The sequence below is a fragment of the Phascolarctos cinereus genome, unplaced genomic scaffold (assembly GCF_003287225.1).
Source record: "Phascolarctos cinereus isolate Bilbo 61053 unplaced genomic scaffold, phaCin_HiC Scaffold_5;HRSCAF=322, whole genome shotgun sequence".
NCBI classification, from domain to species: domain Eukaryota; kingdom Metazoa; phylum Chordata; class Mammalia; order Diprotodontia; family Phascolarctidae; genus Phascolarctos; species Phascolarctos cinereus.
In genome coordinates this window covers 476,043,821-476,064,656 of record NW_027555958.1, presented here as the reverse complement: position 1 = coordinate 476,064,656, position 20,836 = coordinate 476,043,821, and the positions used below count along the sequence as shown (strand labels likewise).

The following is a 20,836-nucleotide window of genomic DNA, read 5'->3' as shown; positions in this document are numbered from 1 at the left end:
ATACATACCACACATATGTGTATATATAAAATAACCCTAAATGAACTCTTCTGATTATATATGAATTGGTTCTATCATATATACAATTAAAATATTTGTCTTTTTTTTAGAATTGCAAATTTGTGTTCTTACCTAAACAAATTTCTTTGAGGAGAAAAACAATCGAAATGCATTGTTAATAACTTGTTCTTCTCATTTTTGCCAGACCTCTCCTCTTTTCTTCAACACTCACTTGAGTGGATCTGTGATTTGGGGTCAATCTATATCTATGTATCTATGTATCTATGTATCTATGTATCTATGTATCTATCTGTCTGTCTGTCTATCTATCTATCTATCTATCTATCTATCTATCTATCTAATATTTATCAGTTCTCTGTATTAGTAGCACAACTTTCTAAAGAATGTCTTCCAATCCCTGCCTCTTTATAGTTTGAGCTCACCTACCATTTCCTCTCATAATTCTGTCTCTATCACCCATCTCCATCTTCAAATAGGCCCATGTGCACATAGCTGCTAACATGTCACTTTCCCCAATGTGTGGCCCTGCAGGTCTGAAATTATTTTCACATTCACACTTTACATCCCTGGCTCCCAGCAGAAAGCCTTTTAAATTGGAGTAAATCAGTCCATATTGGATTGAATTTATCAGGTAATAATAGATCACAATGGCTTGTCCAATCAATAGATCATTTTGAGGGTTTTTTTTTTCTGTATCTAGTGAGATAATCATACAATTTCTGTTGCTTGTGTTAGCAAATGTACATTTCCCAGATGTTTGTGGCCTACTTTCCACTCTCATCTGCATGTCCTCTCAAGATGAGCTGGCTTAATTGAATCTCATAACAAGTTTTGTACAGCCTCATTTTCTCCTCAATTTTTTTCTTTGTTTGATTAGATTCTGGCAAACAGTCTAGTTCTTTAAATCTTTTTGGATCCCAGATTTATCGTTTCAAATGTTGGCTATCTCCTATCTTCATGTCATTTGAGATTGAATAAGCTTTTTGCCTGTGCTGTTGTCCAAGCTTGATAGGTGTTAAATAGATCAGAGGTAAGGACAGATCTTTGAGGCTGTCCAAAAGAGACTTCTGTACAAAAAGATATCTCAGATTGGGGAGCTAATCAATGGGTGCAGCCACTCAGACAGCTACACACATGGCATCTCTGATACAGATGAAATGTTTCCATCATGTTCACAAGAATAACATGAATTTTTGTCAAATGTTTGGCTAAAATGGAGGTACTCTGGAGGTGATCAGTGGATTCTTTCAATTTCTATTTTCTTTGATAACTTTTTGAAAGATGATGTCTTGGCTCTTTTTTTGATCATGGCTTTCAGATAGTCCAATAATTTTTAAATTACCAATCCTGGATCTATTTTCCATGTCAATTGTTTTTCCAATGAGATATTTCACATTGTCTTCTATTTTTTCATTCTTTTGGTTTTATTTTACAATGTTTTGATTTTTCATAAGGTCACTAGCTTCCAATTGCTCCATTCTAATTTTTAAGGAAGTATTTTCTTCAATGAGATTCTGGACTTCCTTTTCCATTTGGCCAGTTCTGCTTTTTAAGGCATTCTCCTCATTGGCTTTTTGGACCTCTTTTGCCATTTCAGTTAGGCTATTTTTTAAGGTGTTATTTTCTTCAGTATTTTTGGGGGTCTCCTTTAGCGAACTGTTGACTTCTTTTTCATAATTTTATTGCATCACTCTCATTTCTTTTCCCAGTTTTTCCTCTACTTCACTTACTTGCTTCTCAAAATCCTTTTTGAGCTCTTCCATGGCCTGGGACTGATTCATATTTTTCTTGGAGGCTTTGGATGTAGGAGCTTTGACTTTGTTGTCTTCTTCTGGTTGTATGTTTTGATCTTCTTTTCACCAAAGAAAGATTGTATGGTCTGACTTATTTTTTGCACAGTTTGCTAATGATTCCAGCCAATTACTTGAATTATAAACTCTTTGTTAAGGTAGGGTTCTGTTTCCAGTGTGGAGAATGTACTGTCCCAAGCTTCAGGGGTTTTGTGCAGCTGTTTTCAGAAATACTTCTATAGGGACCTGTAAATTTTCAGTTCTTCCAAAATGGTACAGTCAAGGGTGAGGTGTTTACTTCTTTCCTGGCTTGTGCTCTGGTCAATGAGTGGCCACAAGTGCTCTTTTCTGCCTTGGAACTGCGAAGACGATTCCCTCTGTACAGGCACTACAAGCTCCACCATGCCAATGCTCCTTCTTACCCCAGGATCTCTACCGAAAACAGCAACCCAGATCCAAGCACTGGCAAAGCAAGAGAATCGTACCTCAGCACCGGCAAAGATATCCCTGCAGTCCCCCTCTTATTAGCCACTGGATTCCCCCTCAGTCTGTGGGCCAGAAGCTCCAGAGGCAGCCACCACTCTGGGCCCACTCAGTGGCTGAGACTGGTACTGAGCTTCTCTCTCCCCGCAGTCACAGACCTTTCATACTGACCTTCTAAGTTGTCTTTGGAGTTTGTGGTTTGAGAAGTCTGGAAACCACCCTTGATTCAGTCCTCTGAGACCTGCTCCAGGTTGGCTGAGGCCTGTTTTGCCTACATGCCCATGCTGAGCTTCATTTCTCTCCCAGCCTAGTGTGATGAACCTTTCTAATCAATCATCCAGGTTGTCTTGGGCTGAAAATTTGGTTCACTTTTCTTTTTGCGGGTTCTATTGCTTTAAAATTGGTTTATAGTCATTTTTTACAGGTATTTGGAGGGGTTTGGGGGAGAGCTCAAGGAAGTCACTGATTTTACTCCTCCATCTTGGCTCTGCCTCTAGAACTCAAACTTTTAAAAACAAATGTTAAAAATTGTTTTAACTTGCAACTAGGAAATAAGATACACAGGCAATGGGGTATAGAAATCTATCTTACCCTACAGGGAAATAGAAGGGGAAGAGGATAAGAGAAGGTAGGGAGTGATAGAAGAGAGGGCAGATTGAGAGAAAGGGTAATCAGAATGCATGCAGTCATGGGGTTGGAGAGGGGAGAGATGAGAAAATTTGGAACTCAAAATCTTGTGAAAATGAATGTTGAAAACTAAAAATAAACTAATTGGACAAAAAATTTTAAAAAGTATTAAAATTTTTACATCTTAACTATATGTATATATATATATTTAAATCAAGTACCTCTTTTTCTATATCTTTTTTTTCCCCATTTGATCAATTCTCCTTTTTAAGGCATTCTTCTCTTCATTGGAATTGTATTTTTGTCTTGAAATAATTTTTTTTTGACCATTTGGCCTATTCTGTTTTTTTAAGATGTTCTCTTCAATTTTTTTAATGTGTCATTTACCAAGCTATAGACTTTCTTCCTGATTTTCTAGTATCACTCTCATTTCTTTTTCCCATTTTTTCCTCTATCACCCTTACTTGATTTTTAAAATCCTTTTTGAACTCTTCAACGGCTTGAAGTCAATTCATATTTTTCTTTGACACTTTGGGTGTAGGAGTTTTGACTTTGTTGTCTTCTTTTGAGTGTGTGTTTTGATCTTCCCTGTCATCCTGGTGGCTTTCTCTAGTCAGGATCATTTTCTGTTTGCTCATTTACCAGCCTATTTCTTGACTTTTAACTCTATACTAAAGTGACATTCTGCTTCCAGAGTGAAGGGGGCACCATCCCAAGCCCCAGGACTTTTTGTGTGGCTTTTTTCAGAGGTAATTCTGGAGACCTGTAAGTTATTGGTTGTTCCAAGTTGGTATGATCTAGGGAATGTTGTTTTTACTACTCTCCTGGACTGTGCACTGGTCTGTGAGTGACCATAAGCACTGTTTTCCACCATGGAACTGTGACCCAGGTCCCCACTCCCTTGTAGCAATAAGCTCTACTGTCTAGAGCTCCTTCCCGCTCTGAGACTGAGACCTAGGACTGTGACCCAAATTCAAGTATGGGCAATACAACAGAGTCTTGCCTCACCCAGCGCCAGCCAAGGGACCCCTGTAATCCCCTTCTGAGCAGTTGTCCAGCCCCTTTACTGTCTTGTTGGCTGAGAGGTCTGGAAACCACCACTGCTGCCACTGATTCCCCGCAAGGGAATTCCCCCTCTTGGTCTCTGAGGCCCCATCTATGCTGGAGGGGCCTGTGCTGGACTGTACTCTGCTCTCACCGTGGTGCAACAGACCTGTCGTACTGACATTCTAAGTTGTCTTGTGCAGGAAGATTATTTCACTTCATCTTTTTGTGGGTTCTACCACCCTCAAATTAGTTTTGGGCAATTATTTAAAGGTATTTGGAGTTGTTTGCAGGAGAGCTTAGGCAAGTTCCTGCCTTTTCTCTGTCATCTTGGCTCTGTCCCCCCGGACAAGTTTGTTTAGTGGAGGTGGGAGACACAAAATGGATGCCTTAGAAATTTTGATCATATTAGTAATACAGTGAATAGAAATCAACTAGGTAAGTATAGGGGTCATGAATCAGAGTGTGTGTGTGTGTGTGTGTGTGTGTGTGTGTAGTCAGAGAATTAGGGCAAGAAATTCTCCCTAGAAAGGGGCACAAAATGAAATTTGAAAAATCTAAAGAATAGAATTAGCTAAAGAGGAGAAGAGGAAACTATTTGACTGAAGAGAAAATAAAAGAGGGAAAGAATTAAATAATCTGATAAAAGCAAGAGAAAGGAGTAACAAATTGGAAGGAGATAAGAGAGCAAAGGGTAAAGAGCCAATGAGAATAGAGCCAATGTACAAAAACTGAGTGAAAATAACTGAAAGGACATGGCACTGTTTACAGAAGAATGGAAGAATAATAACTTGAAAAGTATATGACATAATGGAGGAAATTATAAACCTAACTCCCAAAACTTTAAATGTAATTGGATTGTACATCCAATAAAATGAAAAGGAAAGAAGAATTAGATAAGAAAATAAGACATTGCTTCAGATATAATAAACAAAAGATATACACACAAATGGAGCATTATCTGTGAAATCCTAAATAATGAGTGGGTCAAAGAAAAAATCCTAGGAACAATTAATATTTGTGGAAAAGAAAATTATAATGATAAAACAATGTACCAAATGTCAAGGGTTTTGTGTCTAAAATATATGTAGATATCTATATTTCTATATATCTATATATTTTTAGATATCTAGGTCTAAATTTAGATATAGGTATATCTATAGATTTAGATATATCTATAGAAATAGAGATATTTATATATCTAGATCTTGATCTGTCTATGTATTGATATGTATAAAAAGGTATCTGTCTAGCTATAAATTATATATAAGTATATATAATATATGTGTGTGCATGTATATGTAAACACACTTATATCTAGCACTTAACATCATTCCTGACATGTAGTAGATGCCTGATAAATGTTCATTTGTTGAATATTTCTGAATATTTTGTTGTATAAATATTGCTTAATATACTATTTGTAGAATATGTGTGTATTTCCCCTGTTTCCAATAGAATGTAACATATCGTATCATATCAGCAACTACATCTCTGAGGATAAAAATTTGAAGTAGACATTTAAAAGCGGAAGAATTGGCATCATTAGATGGATACCTTTCTTTCAGTTAGGTACATGTTTCTTCCATAGGATATAGAAAGAAAAATTTTTCGACTTAAAAATTGATGATAAATCATTAATTTTTTTGGGAATTAATGAGGGCGTAAACATCAGTATGACTCAAGTTTATTGTGAGAAATTAATTAAAATAAGAAAAACAGATTACTTTGTTTAATTGATTAGTGTGCATAATAATATATGTATACATGTACATATATATGTGTGTGTGTGTGTATATATATATATATATATACACACACACACGCACACACACACACACTAACATAAGCTTGTATTTTTTTTTTATATTCTGTAGTTTCTAAGGTCTCAGAAGAAAGGACTATAAATCAAGAAATCGACCTTAATGTTATAATGCCAGTGATCAAAGTTCATATGTCTCTACCTTCCATTTTTAAGTATTCTTCAAAACCTAAAGAGATAGAAGAAGAACTCTACCACCGTCCAGTTTACCGATTATGTCATTTTTTTGATGGCCAATCTAAATTCAAAATTAGCCATCGATTGGAAAGAGATAAGAAGAAAGATGCTACTAGGCCACATGGCGTTATTGACTTTTCCCCACTTTATAGTATTGATAGACAGTATAGAAAGAGGGAAAAGATGCAAAATTTCCAAAATAAAAAACAGTATGTAGCCATGATCCATTTTGCTGATGAAATGGCTAATGAAAATTTTCAAGAATATATTCAAGAGAAAAACTACTTTATTAAAAAAAGGAATAAAGACCAAAGCAAGAAAATTGAAGAAAGTTTGCAAAAGTATCAAGAGACCACATCAAAACTGATGGAAAAATTCCAAGAAAGGAGAAGTTGCTTTCTAGAAGAAGTTAAATTCAAAGCACAAGAGCGTCTGATGGTGGAAGATATAAGTAATCAGCTCACCACACTGACAAAGGAGCTGTTTCAGTTTGACAGATACAAGAGGAAACAAGATGTTGTGAAGAAGAACAGGAGCATTGCGAAGGAAATAAGGGAAACAGATAAATATCACAAGGAATTAATTAAAAAAATGAAGAAAGGGAGGTAGGTGTGATTTTGATACAGTGCACTCTGTGTAAGATGCTTTGAGGATGAATGGGTGCTATGGATTGATTTCTTTACCTTTCTCTGAATTTTTATGTAATAAGCAGTGGTCTCGACATTTTATGAAATAAGTTAATGTTTGCAAAGTGTTTTGCAAATATTAAAGTGTTATGCAAATGTTAGCTATTATTATTAGCTATTATTACAGAATATTGACTTATTTTTTTCAGGCCCTAAATAAGAAATGGCATATAAATGTAGAAACATACATATATACATGAATACCATATATATATAAATGTGTATATAAATACATTACATACATATCTATGCATCTATGTATATCACACACATACCCACAATGCCCCAAAAGTCTTGGTGCAGTTTAAAGCTTTATAGCTAAAAATGCCTCCTAAATCTAGGAAGCTTACAACTCTGTGAAGATGTTTGAAGCACCATGTGTCCAAAAGGTTGGACACAAACATTTTATTATGAATTTAAGTTAAGAATGATTTTGTGTGAGTCACTTTAAAGTTGATTCCATGTAAGGGAGCCAATATGGCTGAGCAAAAGTAGGGACTCACCTGAGCTCTCCCCCAAAACCCCTCCAAATACTTTTAAATAATGACTCTAAACAAATTCTAGCACTGCAGAACCCAGAACAAGTGCAACAGTTGTCCAGCCCAAGACAACTTAGAAGGTCAGCAAGAAAGGTCTGTTGCACCAGGATGAAAAAGCAGTGCAGTTGAGAGAGTCCAATACAGGCCAAAGCAGAGCAGACTGAGCCCTACTAAACCAGGGGTAACTCTATGGGTGACCGAATCGGTGGCAGCAGTGGTGGCTTCTTGACCTCTCAGCCCACAGCCTCCAGGTCAGTAGGAAAGGTCTGTCACACCTGGGTGAGAGTGGAGTGCAGTCCAACCCAGACCTCACCAACACAGTCCTGGCCACAGCAAACCAGGAGCAGGCCTTGGGAGCCACTGAAATAGTAGCAGCAGCAACTGCTTCTGGAGCTTGCCACCCATAGACAGTAAGGGGGAAGAAGAACAACTGGTCAGAAGGAGATTTCAGGGGTCTCTTTGCTAGCACTGAGGCAGGACTCTGTTCCTTTGCCCATCCTCAGATCTGAGTGGGAGTCCTGGGTGGCAGCAGTCCCAGGGTGAGAGTGAGCACTGGCATAGCAAAGCTGGTGACCACAGTGGAGAGGGAGCCCTCATCACAGTTCCAGAGCAGAAAACAGTGCTTGTCGGTTGCTCATAGACCAGAGCACAGGCCAGGACAGAAGCAAAAACATCTCCTTAGATAATACCACCTTGGAAGGACTGAGAACTTCCAGGTCACTACAAGAATCTCTGAAAACAGGTGCACAAAAACCCTGAAGCTTGGGACAGTGCACCTTCTGCCCTGAGAGCACAGCCCTACTTTAACAAAGGATTAAAAGTCAAACAGTAGGCTGGGGAAATGAGCAAACAACAGAAAGAAAGAAAAACAACTTTGACTATACAAAGTTACTATGGTAACAAGGCAGATAAAATCACACATCTGAAGAAAACAAAGTCAAAGTTCCTATATCCAAAGCCCCCAAGAAAAAATATGATTTGGTTTCAGGCCATGGAAGAGCTCATAAAGGAGTTTAAAAATCAAGTAAGAGAGCTAGAGGATAAATTGGGAAGATAAATGAGAATGGTGCAAGAAAATCATGAAAACGGAGTCAACAGTTTGGTGAAGGAGACACAAAAAATACGGATGAAAATAACATCTTAAAAACAGATGAGGACAGATGGTAAGAGGTACAAAAAGCTGTTGAGGAGAACAATGCCTCAAAAAGCAGAATTGGCCAAGTGGAATAAAAAAAGGCACAGAATTCACCGAAGAAAAAGCTCCTTAAAAAGTAGCATTGACTAAATGGATAAGGAGGTACAAAAGGTCACTAAAGAAAATAATTTCTTAAAAATTAGAATTGAGCAAATGGAAGGTAATGACTATGAGAAATCAAGAAACAATAAAACAAAACCAAAAGAATTTAAAAAAATAGAAGATACTATGAAATATCTTATGGGCAAAAAAAAAGGGGAAAAAAACTGACCTAGAAAATAGATCCAGGAGAGAGAATTTAAAAATTATTGGACTAACTGAAAGCCATGATTGAAAAAAAAAAAAAAGAAGCAGCCTTGGCATCATCTTTCAGGAAATTATCAAGGAAAACTGACCCGATATTCTAGAACCAGAGGGTAAAATAGAAATGGAAAGAATTCACTGATTGCCTTCTAAAAGAGATCCCAAAAATCAAAATTCCCAGGAATATTCTGGCCAAATTATAGAGCTCTCAGGTCAAGGAAAAAAAATATTTCAAGCAGCCAGAAAGAAACAATTCAAGTATCATGGAGCCACAATCAGGATGACACAAGATTTACCAGCTTCTACATTAAAGGATTGGATGGCTTAGAATAGGATATTTCAGAGGTCAAAGAAACTAGGATTACAACCAAGAATCACCTGAGTATAATCCTTCAGGGGAAAGAATTGATATTCAATGAACTAAAGTACTTTCAATCATTCTTGATGAAAAGACCAGAGTTTGAAAATTTGACTTTCAAATACAAGATTCAGGAGAAGCATAGAAAGGTAAACAGGAAAGGGAAATCATAAAGGACTTAATAAGGTTAAATGGTTTATATTGCTACATGGGAAGATGATACTGGTAACTCATAGGTACTTTTTTTCCCTTTATTACGGCAGTTAGAAGGAGTATATATAGACAGAGGAGATAGATGTGAATTGAATATGAAGTCATGATATCTAAAAAAAAAATGAGGGATGAGAGAGGAATGTACTGGGAGGAAGGGAAAGGGAGAGGTTGAATAGGGTAAATTATCTGACATAAAAGAGGTAAGAAGCAGCTTTTACAGTGGAGGGGAAGAGGGGAAACTTAGAGGGAATGAGTGAAATTTAATCTCTTTGGAATTGGCTCAAACGCCAAATAACTTACACAACCAACTGGGTAATTTTGAATCAAGTTTATATGATAAAGGTCTATGTCAAATATATAAAGAAGTGAGTCAAATTTATAAAAATAAAAGCCATTCCCCAATTGATAAATGATCAAAATAATTGAACAGTTTTCAGATGAAGTAATCACAGCTGTCTATTGCCATATGAAAAAAGGCTCTCACTCACTGTTGATTGAAGAAACGTAAATAAAAATGATTCTGAGGTACTGCCTCATACCTATTAGATTAGTTAATAAGACAAAAAAGGAAAATGACAAATGTTGGATGTGGGAAAACTGGGACACTCTTGCATCATTGGTGGAGTTGTGAACTGACTCATTCATTCTGTAGAGCAATTTGGAACTATGCCCAAAGGGCTATAAAACGATATGTATCCTTTGACCTAGCACTACTAGATCTGTATCCCAAAAGAAATAAAAAAAAAAGGGGGAAAGGAACTATATGTGCAAAAATATTTATAGAAGGTCTTTTCGGGTGGCAAAGAATTGAAAACTGAGGGGTTGCCCATCAATTAGGGAATGGCTTGAACAAATTGTGGTATGTGATTATGATGGAATACTATTATGTTATAAGAAATGATGAGCAGGATGCTCAGAAAACCTGGAAAAACTTACATGAGCTGATGCAAAATGAAATATACTGTGTACAAAGTAACAGTAATATTGTAAGATGATCAGTTGAGTGACTTAACTGTTCTCATTAATACAGTGATTGAAGACAACTCTGAAGGACTTGTGATGAAAACTGCTATCCTTCCCCAGAGGAAGAACTGATGGTGTGTGAATACAGAGTGAAACATATATATATATACACACACACACACACACACACACACACACACACACACACACATATACACACACACACACACACACACACACATATATATATATATATATAGTAACACTCCTGTACATTTAGCTGTCTTTTTTTTTGTTAGTAAAACTATCACTCTGTGCCTGTGGTGTTCTCAACAAAAAGGCCAAAAAAAAAAACAATAACAACTTTAGATATTCTTTTTCTTGGTTTATTTTAAAAATCCTTATTGATAAAATTTGTTTTTACATTATGTTTTTTACATAACTTTCTCTTTAACTCCTGCCTAAAAAGCCATACCTTGCAACAAATAATTTTAAAAGAGGAAAGAAAAAAACCCCAGCAAATTCCGCCCACACATCAACCTAATCTGACAGTGTATGCAGTATTCATCACCAATATCACCTTACATCTGTAAGGATAATAATAAAATACAAATTATTTTCAACTTGTCTCCTGATCCAAGATTTGTGGAGATTATAATTATACAGAGCTCCATTTCTTTATTTCTTTTTCCCTTCTCTCTTTCCATTTGCCTTGTTTTCTTCATTGTATATATTGTATGTTATTTATCTGAGCCTTCTTCACTCTGCATCAGTTTAAATAAATCCTCTAATACTTTTTAAATTCTCCATAGCTTTGTTTCTTCTACTAATTATCTTTGTGTTACAATCATGTGTTATAATTAACTTGTTACAATGTATTTAGTAATTGTTCAATCAATGGGCATCTGATTTGTTTCTAATTTTCTTCTACCAACAGAAAAAAAAGTTTATTCTGTTATCATCTTCTAATAAATGAGTGTTTTTATATCTTTCTTTCCATTGCTTAATGTAGTTATGAGCATGGGATAACAATTATGTCTATTTTTCTGTTATGGTCATGTCAGAAGAGGAAGAGCTCACAGAGTGAATGTGCTTCGGAGAAGGACAAGGAATTTGAGCTAGGCATCAAACTCAATCTGGGATTTGAGATATTTAGAAAGGGAGAGCAAAGTGTTCCAGGTGGGGAGAAGAGTTTGAGTACTGTTCAAGATGGGGAAAGTAGGACTAGCAGTGCATCTAAAAAAAAAAAAATCAGGAGTTTTATTGGCCTCTCAGTTCCCTTTAAGGAAACACTATGATGTGGCAGCAAAGGAAGTAGATGTGGCCCGAGGCTATATTAAGAGAGAAGTAGCATACAGGAAAATCTCATTGTCCTCTGCCCTAGTCAAGCCACATGCAGAGTGTTGAGTATTGTGTTCAGTTCAAGCAGCCCCACTCTTAAATTAGCTGTTTGATTAACTGTACAGTATGCCAAGAAGAAGAAGAATCAAAATAGGAAGAACATTGATTCTGTGACATATACAAATTGAAGGAATTCTGGAGATTTAGCCTGGGTAGAGGTGGCGACAGGGAGGAAAGTTCACCTCGGGCAGGAGCCAGGCTCTCCACGGTCCCAGGCACACAATCAATAGCAGTGAAAGTCTCTGGCAACAGGTCAATTTAGATGTTATGCAAGGAGATCTTTCTCACAATTAGAGGAAGTCACAAATGGGATGTTTTACCTAGAAAGTGGCAACTTTCAGTTCATGCTTTTAAAAAGTAAAGCCTGGATAGCCATTGGCAAGATACATGACAGAAGGGATGCTTTGTTAGGCATGAATTAGACTAAATGACCTTTGAGGTCCTTTTCATTTCTGAAATATTGTGAATAATGCCTTGGAGTTAGGAAGGAAAAGACTGTTTTCATAGATAGTGAGTAAAACAATATTATTGTAGCAGGGAATTCATAAGGGGAGTAGTGGAGAATCAAATTGGAAGTCTACCTGGTATTAGATTATAAATGGTCAGGATAACCAGGTGAAGGAGTTTGGATTAATTTTGGAGCACAGTGAGAAGTCATTAAAGTTTTTGGAGCAGTGAAATAGTATGCTGCAAGTAGCATTGTGTATATATACACTATATATATATATATATATATATATATATATATATATATATATATATATATATATATATATATACATACACATATACACACACATAATTGTAATACTCCTGTATGTTTAGCTGTCTCTCTCTCTCTCTTTTTTTGATAGTAAAACCATCACTCTGTGCCTGTGCTGCTGTCAACAAAAAGGGCAAGAAAAAAAAATTTAGATGTTCTTTTTTTGGTTTATTTTAAAAATCCTTATTGGTCTGGGGTTGGTGATAATGGAAAGCAATGGGTGGATGAGGACGAGAAAAACAAGAAAGACTCTACAGGACTCTCAATGAGACACATTGACTATTCCAGAGATTTGGGGAGAGAAGGAGATCTATTTTTGAAATTTCAGATGTTAATTTATTTTATAGCAAAGAACAAAACTTTTTTTTGGTCATGTAACTCAGTTTCTCCCTTTGTAACAGGAATTGCATTTCTCTGTTATTTCTTCCATGAATAAGTTTAATGAATCAACAAGCATATATTAAACCCCTACTATGTGTCAGAAATTGTATTTAGTGAATGTAAAACTAGCTGATTCACATTTTTCCTTTTTTTTCCTTTTTTCTTTTCTTTGTTTTTTTCATTAATTAAACTTTGGATTTCTCAAGGAGAACAATTGCTTTTGCAGTTAGTTGTAAAGATCTTTGGTGGGAAATGAGTGTTTCTCAGTGTTTGAATGCTGTTCAGGTGGTTATAATAGCCATGAAAACTTGAAATATGAAACCTTGAAAAATTTTTACTGAATCATGCTTTAAATAATCAATATTTTATTGGTCTAGCAACCTTTTGTCCGGGTTTTATGCCAAGAAGATTTAAAATGATCACATTATGTAAATGCCAGCAAATTGATGCTTGTAATATTTATGCTTGCAGACCCTTAATTATAGCTACTCTATTTAATCTAAATTCTGAAATGTTTTCCCTTAAAAATACATTGTGCTCTCAAAAGCAGTTTTAAATAAGAGCAAGGATGAGTTTGAATCATTTCAACATGATTCCTTTTGACAAATGCGAAGACAACATCTGCCTTTCCTTTTTCATAAGCTATCTTGAGACTATTCAGGGTGGTACTTTAATTATAAGTGTGCTCTCCCTAAGTATGAAAAGTGCTTTAGAAATGACTACAAAAAATACACAAATTCATTTAAACCAATAATACCAGAGCATTTCCTTCATTTTTAGACCTAAATTCATTCTATCATAACATACACTGTTTCCTACATCTTTGTAACCTTTGGGAACAAGCTAAAGTTACTATAGTGACTCATTTTAATGAACTATTTGGCTTTTGAAAATGGAAGGAATGCAAGTGCAAGGTATCAGACTCCAAATCTAATGCAAATTAACATTAAGGAAACTGAATTAGATTTGCTTTTATCCCAGCAAATTGAATGTGTGGCCATCATCAGGCTGTAGAGGATAGAGTCAAGGGAGCCCTCTTTGTGGATCTTTGTCGACTCATCTCTCCCTGATGCTATTGTAAATGTGCCGTTGAAAGCACACGGGAAAACAGGTGTCCTTCTCAGGAACATAGGGAGAGCCCTGCATCACAGGGTCAGAGATCTAAACATGAAGTCTAGTCTGATCTCCTCATTTTCTCAGAGGCCTGGAGAGATTAAGTGTCTTGCTTAAGGTCACAGAGCAAGTTTTGAATCCAGGTCCTCTGACTTCAAACCTAGCCCTGGCTCCACCCTGTCACTGGGCCACCCTCTCTCCCAATATCCTGTAAGCTGTCATAACTGACTAGAAATGTTTTCAGAGACAGAAATGTAGCACAAATTCAGACAGGCCAGAGAATTTAAGAATTCTAGGAATTCCACTAATTCTGATGTTGACTCTCGGTCACTGGCGAAGCCCTTTGACTACATTCATTCCAGGGATTTTCAGCATCAAACTGGACATGCAGAGACCTCATTCTGTTGCAATTCATGTAAGAGAGAAAAGGAAAAGCCTTCATGGTGTAAGAGAAGTGAGAGTGTTAGGAGTCAAAAGACATAGACTCAAATTCAACTTGGTTACTAGACATCCCACTTTCTGTCACATTGTGGTGTCTCTCTCCTTTGGTTTCAGTGCCTTGTTGGCCCTGGGAAAGTCACTGAAGGGGTCTAGGCTTCTGTTCACTCAGCTCTTCAAATGAGAAGGCTGGACCATGTGAAGACCTCAAAGGCCTCTTCCTACTCGCGTGGGATCTCAGGAATGCCACCACTTCCTTGGCCTTCAGTTTCTTCATCTACAAAAGGAAGGAATTCGACCAGACCACCTCAAGGGAGGTCCCCTCAACCTCTTTGTCTACAATCATGTCATCCTTGCAACTCTAATCCTATATTTTTATAAAAGAGGGGATAAAGTTCTCATCTGAGGTGGAGAATATAAAAGAGGGGGAGGAAGAGGAGACTTGAGAAGGTATTGAAGGCAACTGGGAATCCCCAGTGGGGCACCCCGTGCTCTCCTACACAAACTAATGCTGAAGACAAGACGAACATGCTCCTCCTTCACTACAAAGGCTCTGAAGGTCTCTGCCTCTGCTCCCAGGTGGGTGGGTTCACAGCAGGGCAGGATCTGCTTTTTGGAAAGCCTGGCATCTGGCTCAAAGCTTTGGCCAGAAACTGTACATGGACCAGTTTGGAACCTCTGTTGGAATCATGAATAAGAATCTGACGGTACCAATCACCTAGTAGTTTCTTTAAAAGTAACCAGGAGCTGTTATAGGCCTGAACCAGGTCTCTCAAGGAGCCCCACTTACTTCTAGCATCTCCTGGAGCTGCCTTGAGCGGCAGAGGCCTTGCTAAGTGCCACTGTTAGTGTTGCTATGTGCTGCTTTGCTTTTCTATTCACTGACCACCTGTTTTGAGTCAGGAGTTTTAGGGGAAGGTGGTAACTTGTTTTATTCCACAAGGACTGATTTACTAGGGTCTGTGTTCAATAGATGCTCAATGCAGGTTGTTCCCATAAGTGTTCACAGACTGATTAGCCTTTTCTGTTTCCTTTTTTGCAATTTATAATTTATTTTTAACATTCTTTTTTTTTTCATTGTGAGTTCCAAATTCTCTCTCTCTGCCTCCCCCACTCACTGAGAAGTCAAGCAATGTGATCACAATTATACATGTGAAATCATGCAAAACATTTCCATTTCCACCATATTAAAAAAGCAAGGAAAATAAAGTGAGAAAATTCTACTTCAGTTTGTACTCAGAGTTCATCAGTTCCCTCTGTGAAGGTAGATGACGTTTTTCAACATGAATCTTTTGGAACTGTCTTGGCCCTGCCTATCCCAAGTCTCTCCCTACTCCAGTCCATTTTCTAATCAGCTAGCAAAACGACTTTTGAAAGAGCACGTTTGATCGTGTCACCCCACATTGAATCAAATCGAGGGCCTCCCTGCTGCTGTCAGGATCAAGTAGAATTCGTCTGCTTGGCTTGTAAAGTCTTTAATACCTCAGGGCCCTTGACCTTGCACCCCGAGCATTTACTCTTCCAGCCAGTGACACCGGCCTCCTGGCTATTCCCTGAAGGAGACCCTCCACCTCCCAGCTCCAGGCACTTTCCGCGCTGTCTTCCAAGCCTGGAGCCCTCTCACTCCTCTTCTCTCCTTCCTGCCTTCCCCGATTCTTCAAGTCCCAGCGAAAGTCCTGCCTTCCACAAGAAGCCTGTTCTAGTCATCCTTCATCTCAGAGCCTTTTTCTCCAGAAGTCATATCCAATCTTTCCCGCCTGTATTTCATTAGTAGCAGTTGTTTACCTGCTGTCCCCCACCCTCAGACTGTGAGCTCCTGAAGAGCAGGGGCTGTCTGTGCCTGTCTTTGTGTCTCTAGCACTTAGCACACGATAAAAGGTGAGAAGGAGCCTGATGATACGTGAGGGCCGTGTGGTTCAGTGGAAGAGAATTGGATCTGGAGCGGGGCGGATGTGACTTAGGTTCAAATGCCAGCTCTGCTTTTACTGCTTGTGTTTGAGTTAGACTAGTCACTCTCATTCTGTGAGCATGTGGTTTCCTTGTCTATCAAACCAGGCTAATAGTATACTTCCTCCATGTGTAAACCTTTAGGCATTCTACTCAGATAGGTTGTCGTAATTCTTTAAGTCTTTGAAATGCACACAGTGTTGCAATTAGCTAGAGAAAAGAGAATTCTGGGCTGCAAGGAAGGAACACTTGGGTCCGGATCCTTCTTGGAGAAGAGATGCACTTAATTAGAGCCTACTGTGCACCAGAAATGGTGTGGAATCTGTTATAAATATGAGGTGACCCGGGACAGTTTCATAAACTCTGAACCTTCGTTTCTTCATCTTTAAACAGAAGCTAATATAATTAAAGGGTTGTTTCAAGGCTTAAATGAGATAACATTTTAAAGTGTTTTTGCAAAGTACTGCATAGCTGTTGGTTATTAGTAATATCATTATCAAAAGTAATTTTGTTATTCATAATTTCTGGTATTTTAATTTTTGAAATGTCATTGGATTGTCTGCCATTTTGTCTCCCATTAGGATCAGAGCGATACATAAAAGACATCTAGAAGAGAAATTAATTATCAATGCCATTGCTGCTCAGAAGGCTTCGGATAGAATTCAAGAAGCCAGGGACAAAGTGGCTGCCATGAAGAGTCATCGTGTTCATATGAACATCCCTTATGGACCCCCAAGGAATTCTTTCCTTTCTAGCTCATTCACATTCTTGAAGTGATTTCTATTTCATGTCAAAGGGCATTGGGAGCATTCTCTGAAGCAAGAGAATGTCTGCTATGATAGAACGGATCTATTTTGTTTGCATTTTATTGACATTAAATTTTTATTTTATTTTGTTCTCAATTACATTAAAACAATTTAACATTCATTTTTTTCAGAAGTTTAAGTTTTAAGTTTCATATTGTCCTCCTCATTTCTTAAGAATGTAAGCAATTTGTTATAGATTATGCGTGTCCTGTCATCCAAAGCATTTTCCTAATAGCAATGTTGCAAAAGGAAATGCAGACCTAAGAAAACGAACCCCAAACCCCAAATGAACAACCCAAGAAGAATAAAGAAAGTTAAAACAGTAGTCTACTTCTGCCTGTATTCAGATGCCATCAGGTATTTCTCTGGGGATGAATAACTTTGTGTATCATAAGTCCTCAGGATGAGCTTAGATAATTGTATTGCTGAAAACAGCTGTCATTCACAGATGTTTGTCATGAAACATTGCTGTTCCCTTGTCAATGTTCTCCGGGTTTGTCTCACTTCGCTTTGCATCAGTTCACATAAGTTTTCCCAGGCTTTACTGAAAGCATTGCTTTTTTGTTCATATAGCAAAAGTGTTCCATCACAATCATATGCCACAACTTGTTCAGCCATTCCTTCATTGAAGGGCATCCCCTCAATTTCCAATTCACTGCCATCAACAACAACAGCAACAAAAGCTGCTATCAATACTTTGTATATCTAGGCCCTTTTCCTTTTCCTTTGATCTCTTAGACCTAGTAGTGGAATTACTGGATCAAAAAGTACACACAGTTGAATAACCCTTTGGGCCTAATTCCAAATTGTTCTCCAGAGTGGTTGGGCTAGTTAACAGCTCCAACAGTGCAGTAGGGTCATAATTTTTCCTTCGTTCTGGAACAGAACCAAGATGACATCACGATGCTAGAGTCGAGTTTCATTGTGTCCAACTGATGATGCTAGTAAACGCCCAGAACGCTCTACCTCAGGTTGGGCACAAATAGCCCTTGAGGACTATTGGGGTGGTTTCTCTAAATTTGTGCGTTCTGTTGTTCTTTTGAGCTATTTCAATTCTGCTTTGCTCGTAGAGGACAGCACCTTCTCTGATATGGGCATGCCATGCTAAGCGGTCCTGTGCCAACGTCGCCCGTGTCAGACGATTAATTCCAAAGTTATTCAGAGAAACCTTGAGAGCGTCCTTGTATTGCTTCTTCTGACTACCATGTGAGTGTTTGCCCTACGTGAGTTCTCCATAAAATAGACTTTTTGGCAAGCCTAGCTTTAGCATTCAAACAATGTGGCCAGCCCATCAGCTTTACGCTCTCTGAAGCAGAGTTAGAATGCTTGGCGCTTTAGTTTGAGAACTATTTATATATATTTATATATAAATACATACATATATATATATATATATATATATATATATACATATATATATATATATATATATATGTGGTGTTACCTCAGAGTTGTTTTAATTTACATTTCTCTAATCAATACTGATTTAGAACACTTTTCATATAGCTATAGGTAGCTTTGATTTGTTCTTCTGAAAACTGCCTGTTCATATCCTTTGACCTTTTGTCAATTGGGGAATGCTTTGTATTCTTATAAATTTAACTCAGTTCTCCATAGGCTCATGACTTATATGCCCATTAGAAGATGAGTGTTGCTAGAGTGACAATCAACTCTGATTGGTTAACACTTAATAAGACAAAGAATATTACAATGAAGGGCTGGACCTAAACTTTGATTATGTCATTTACTTCTTAAGTTACCCCCAGCCTTGGGCAATCTGTTCAAAGAATATATCCCCTACCTACATTTGAGCAGAACACAATGGCTTCCCCACCTGGGTGTGTTCCAAACAAAAACAATAACAACCACAACAAAACAATCTCTTTATCAGTAATGTCCTTCAACAGAACGAACTTTTAAAATCAGCACTTTAGAAAAAGGGAGGAACTCTGGATCTCCCCAAAGCACTGGTTATCAGTAATTATTATTTTTCTTAGTTCTCTATATATTTGAGATATGAGCCCTTTATAAAAACAAACAAAAAAAACAATAAGAACACTGCCTATATATTTTATATCCCAATTTCCTGTTTTCCTTCTAATCTTGGCTACATTGTTTGTATATTATTTGTACAAAACTTTTTTATATTAGTTTAATGTAATCAAAAGTATTCTATATTTCACAATGCGCTCTCTCTTGTTTATTAAAAAAAATTATCCTATTCATAAGTCTGATAGTAACGTGTTCTTTAAGTTTTCTTCTGTTATCTCCCTTTATATCTAGGTTACGTATCCATTGATAAATGGTGCAAGATATTGATCTATAGCCAATTCCTGCTGGCCTGGTTTCCAGTTTTCCCAACTTTTTTTTTTACCATGTAGTATACAATTCCAAAAGCTTAAACATTTTATTTGTCAAAGAAAAGGTTACTATAATCATTTGCTATTCTGTATTGTATCAGTACTTTTTTCCACTGATCCACCTTTCTATTTCTTAGCCAGTACCAGATAGTTTTCGTAATTACTGCCTTATAATATAGTCGATATTGCTAAACATATTTCCTTTACATTTTTTCCCCATTAATTCCTTTAACATTCTTTATCTTTGTTCTTCCAAATGAATGTTGTTATCATTTTTACTAGCTCTGTCTCTCTCTCTCTGTCTCTCCTCTCTCTATATGTGTGTGTATATATATGTATATATATATATATATGTGTGTGTATATATGTATATATGTATATATATATATGTGTGTGTGTACATATCTATATATCTATATTTCTATATATCTATATCTATATCTATATCTATATCTATATCTATATCTATATCTATATCTATATCTATATCTATATATATCTCAGTAATTTAATTGGGATGCATTGAATAAGTAGATTAGTTTAGGTAGAATTGTCATTTTTTAAAATTATATTGTCTCTGCCCACTCCTGAACACTTAATATTTATCCAATTATTTAAATCTGACTTTATTTGTATAATGAATGTTTTATAATTATGTTCATGTAGCTCCTGGATTTGTCTTGGCAGGTATACTCCCAGTTATTTTATGCAGTCTAAAGTTATTTTAAATGGGATATCTCTTACTATCTTTTTTTTTTTGCAGGGTTTTGTTGGTGGTATATAGAAATGCTGATGCTTTATGTGGATTTATTTTATATGCCAGTAGTTTTCTAAATTGTTTCAACTAGCTTTTTAGTTGAATATCTAGCATTTTCCAAGTATATCATCCCATCATCTGGAAAAAGAGATAGTTTTATTACCTCACTGTCCATTCTTATTCCTTCAATTTCTTCTTATATTGGTGCTATTGCTACCTTTTCTAATATAATATTGCATAAAATTAGTCATAATGGACATCCTTATTTCACTCCTGGTCTTATTGGAAAAGGCTTCTAATTTATCCCTATTATAAATAATACTTGGTGAGGGTTTTAGGTATATGCTTTTTATCATTTTAAGAGGAAAAAAAATCAATTTATACCTATGCTTTCAAGTTTTTTTTAAATAGAAATGAGTTTTTAATTTTGTCAGAAGCTTTTCCTGCATCTATTCACGTAATCATATGATTGTTTTGATATAATATTATTGATATAATCAATTGTGTTAATAGTTATGTTTATGTTACACTATTCCTATTTTCCTAGTGTGAATCCCACTTGGTCACCGTATATAATTGTGATTTGTTGTTTTAGTCCCCTGGCTAGTATTTCATTTAGGATTTTGGCATCCATATTCATTAATGTAAT

General features: G+C 36.7%; 1 protein-coding gene across 2 annotated transcripts in view; it reads left to right on the top strand.

The window, feature by feature from the left end:
• Window positions 1-17,203, top strand: part of LRRIQ3 (leucine rich repeats and IQ motif containing 3) — a 138,385-nt gene extending 121,182 nt beyond the window's left edge. For both annotated transcript variants that reach the window (XM_020968580.2, XM_020968579.2), the window contains 2 exons: window positions 5,843-6,569; window positions 16,846-17,203. In XM_020968580.2, coding sequence (XP_020824239.1) covers window positions 5,843-6,569; window positions 16,846-17,041 — 923 coding nt within the window. In that variant the 3' untranslated portion in view covers window positions 17,042-17,203. The remainder of the gene's footprint in view (window positions 1-5,842; window positions 6,570-16,845) is intronic.
• The last annotated feature ends 3,633 nt before the right edge of the window (window positions 17,204-20,836 follow it).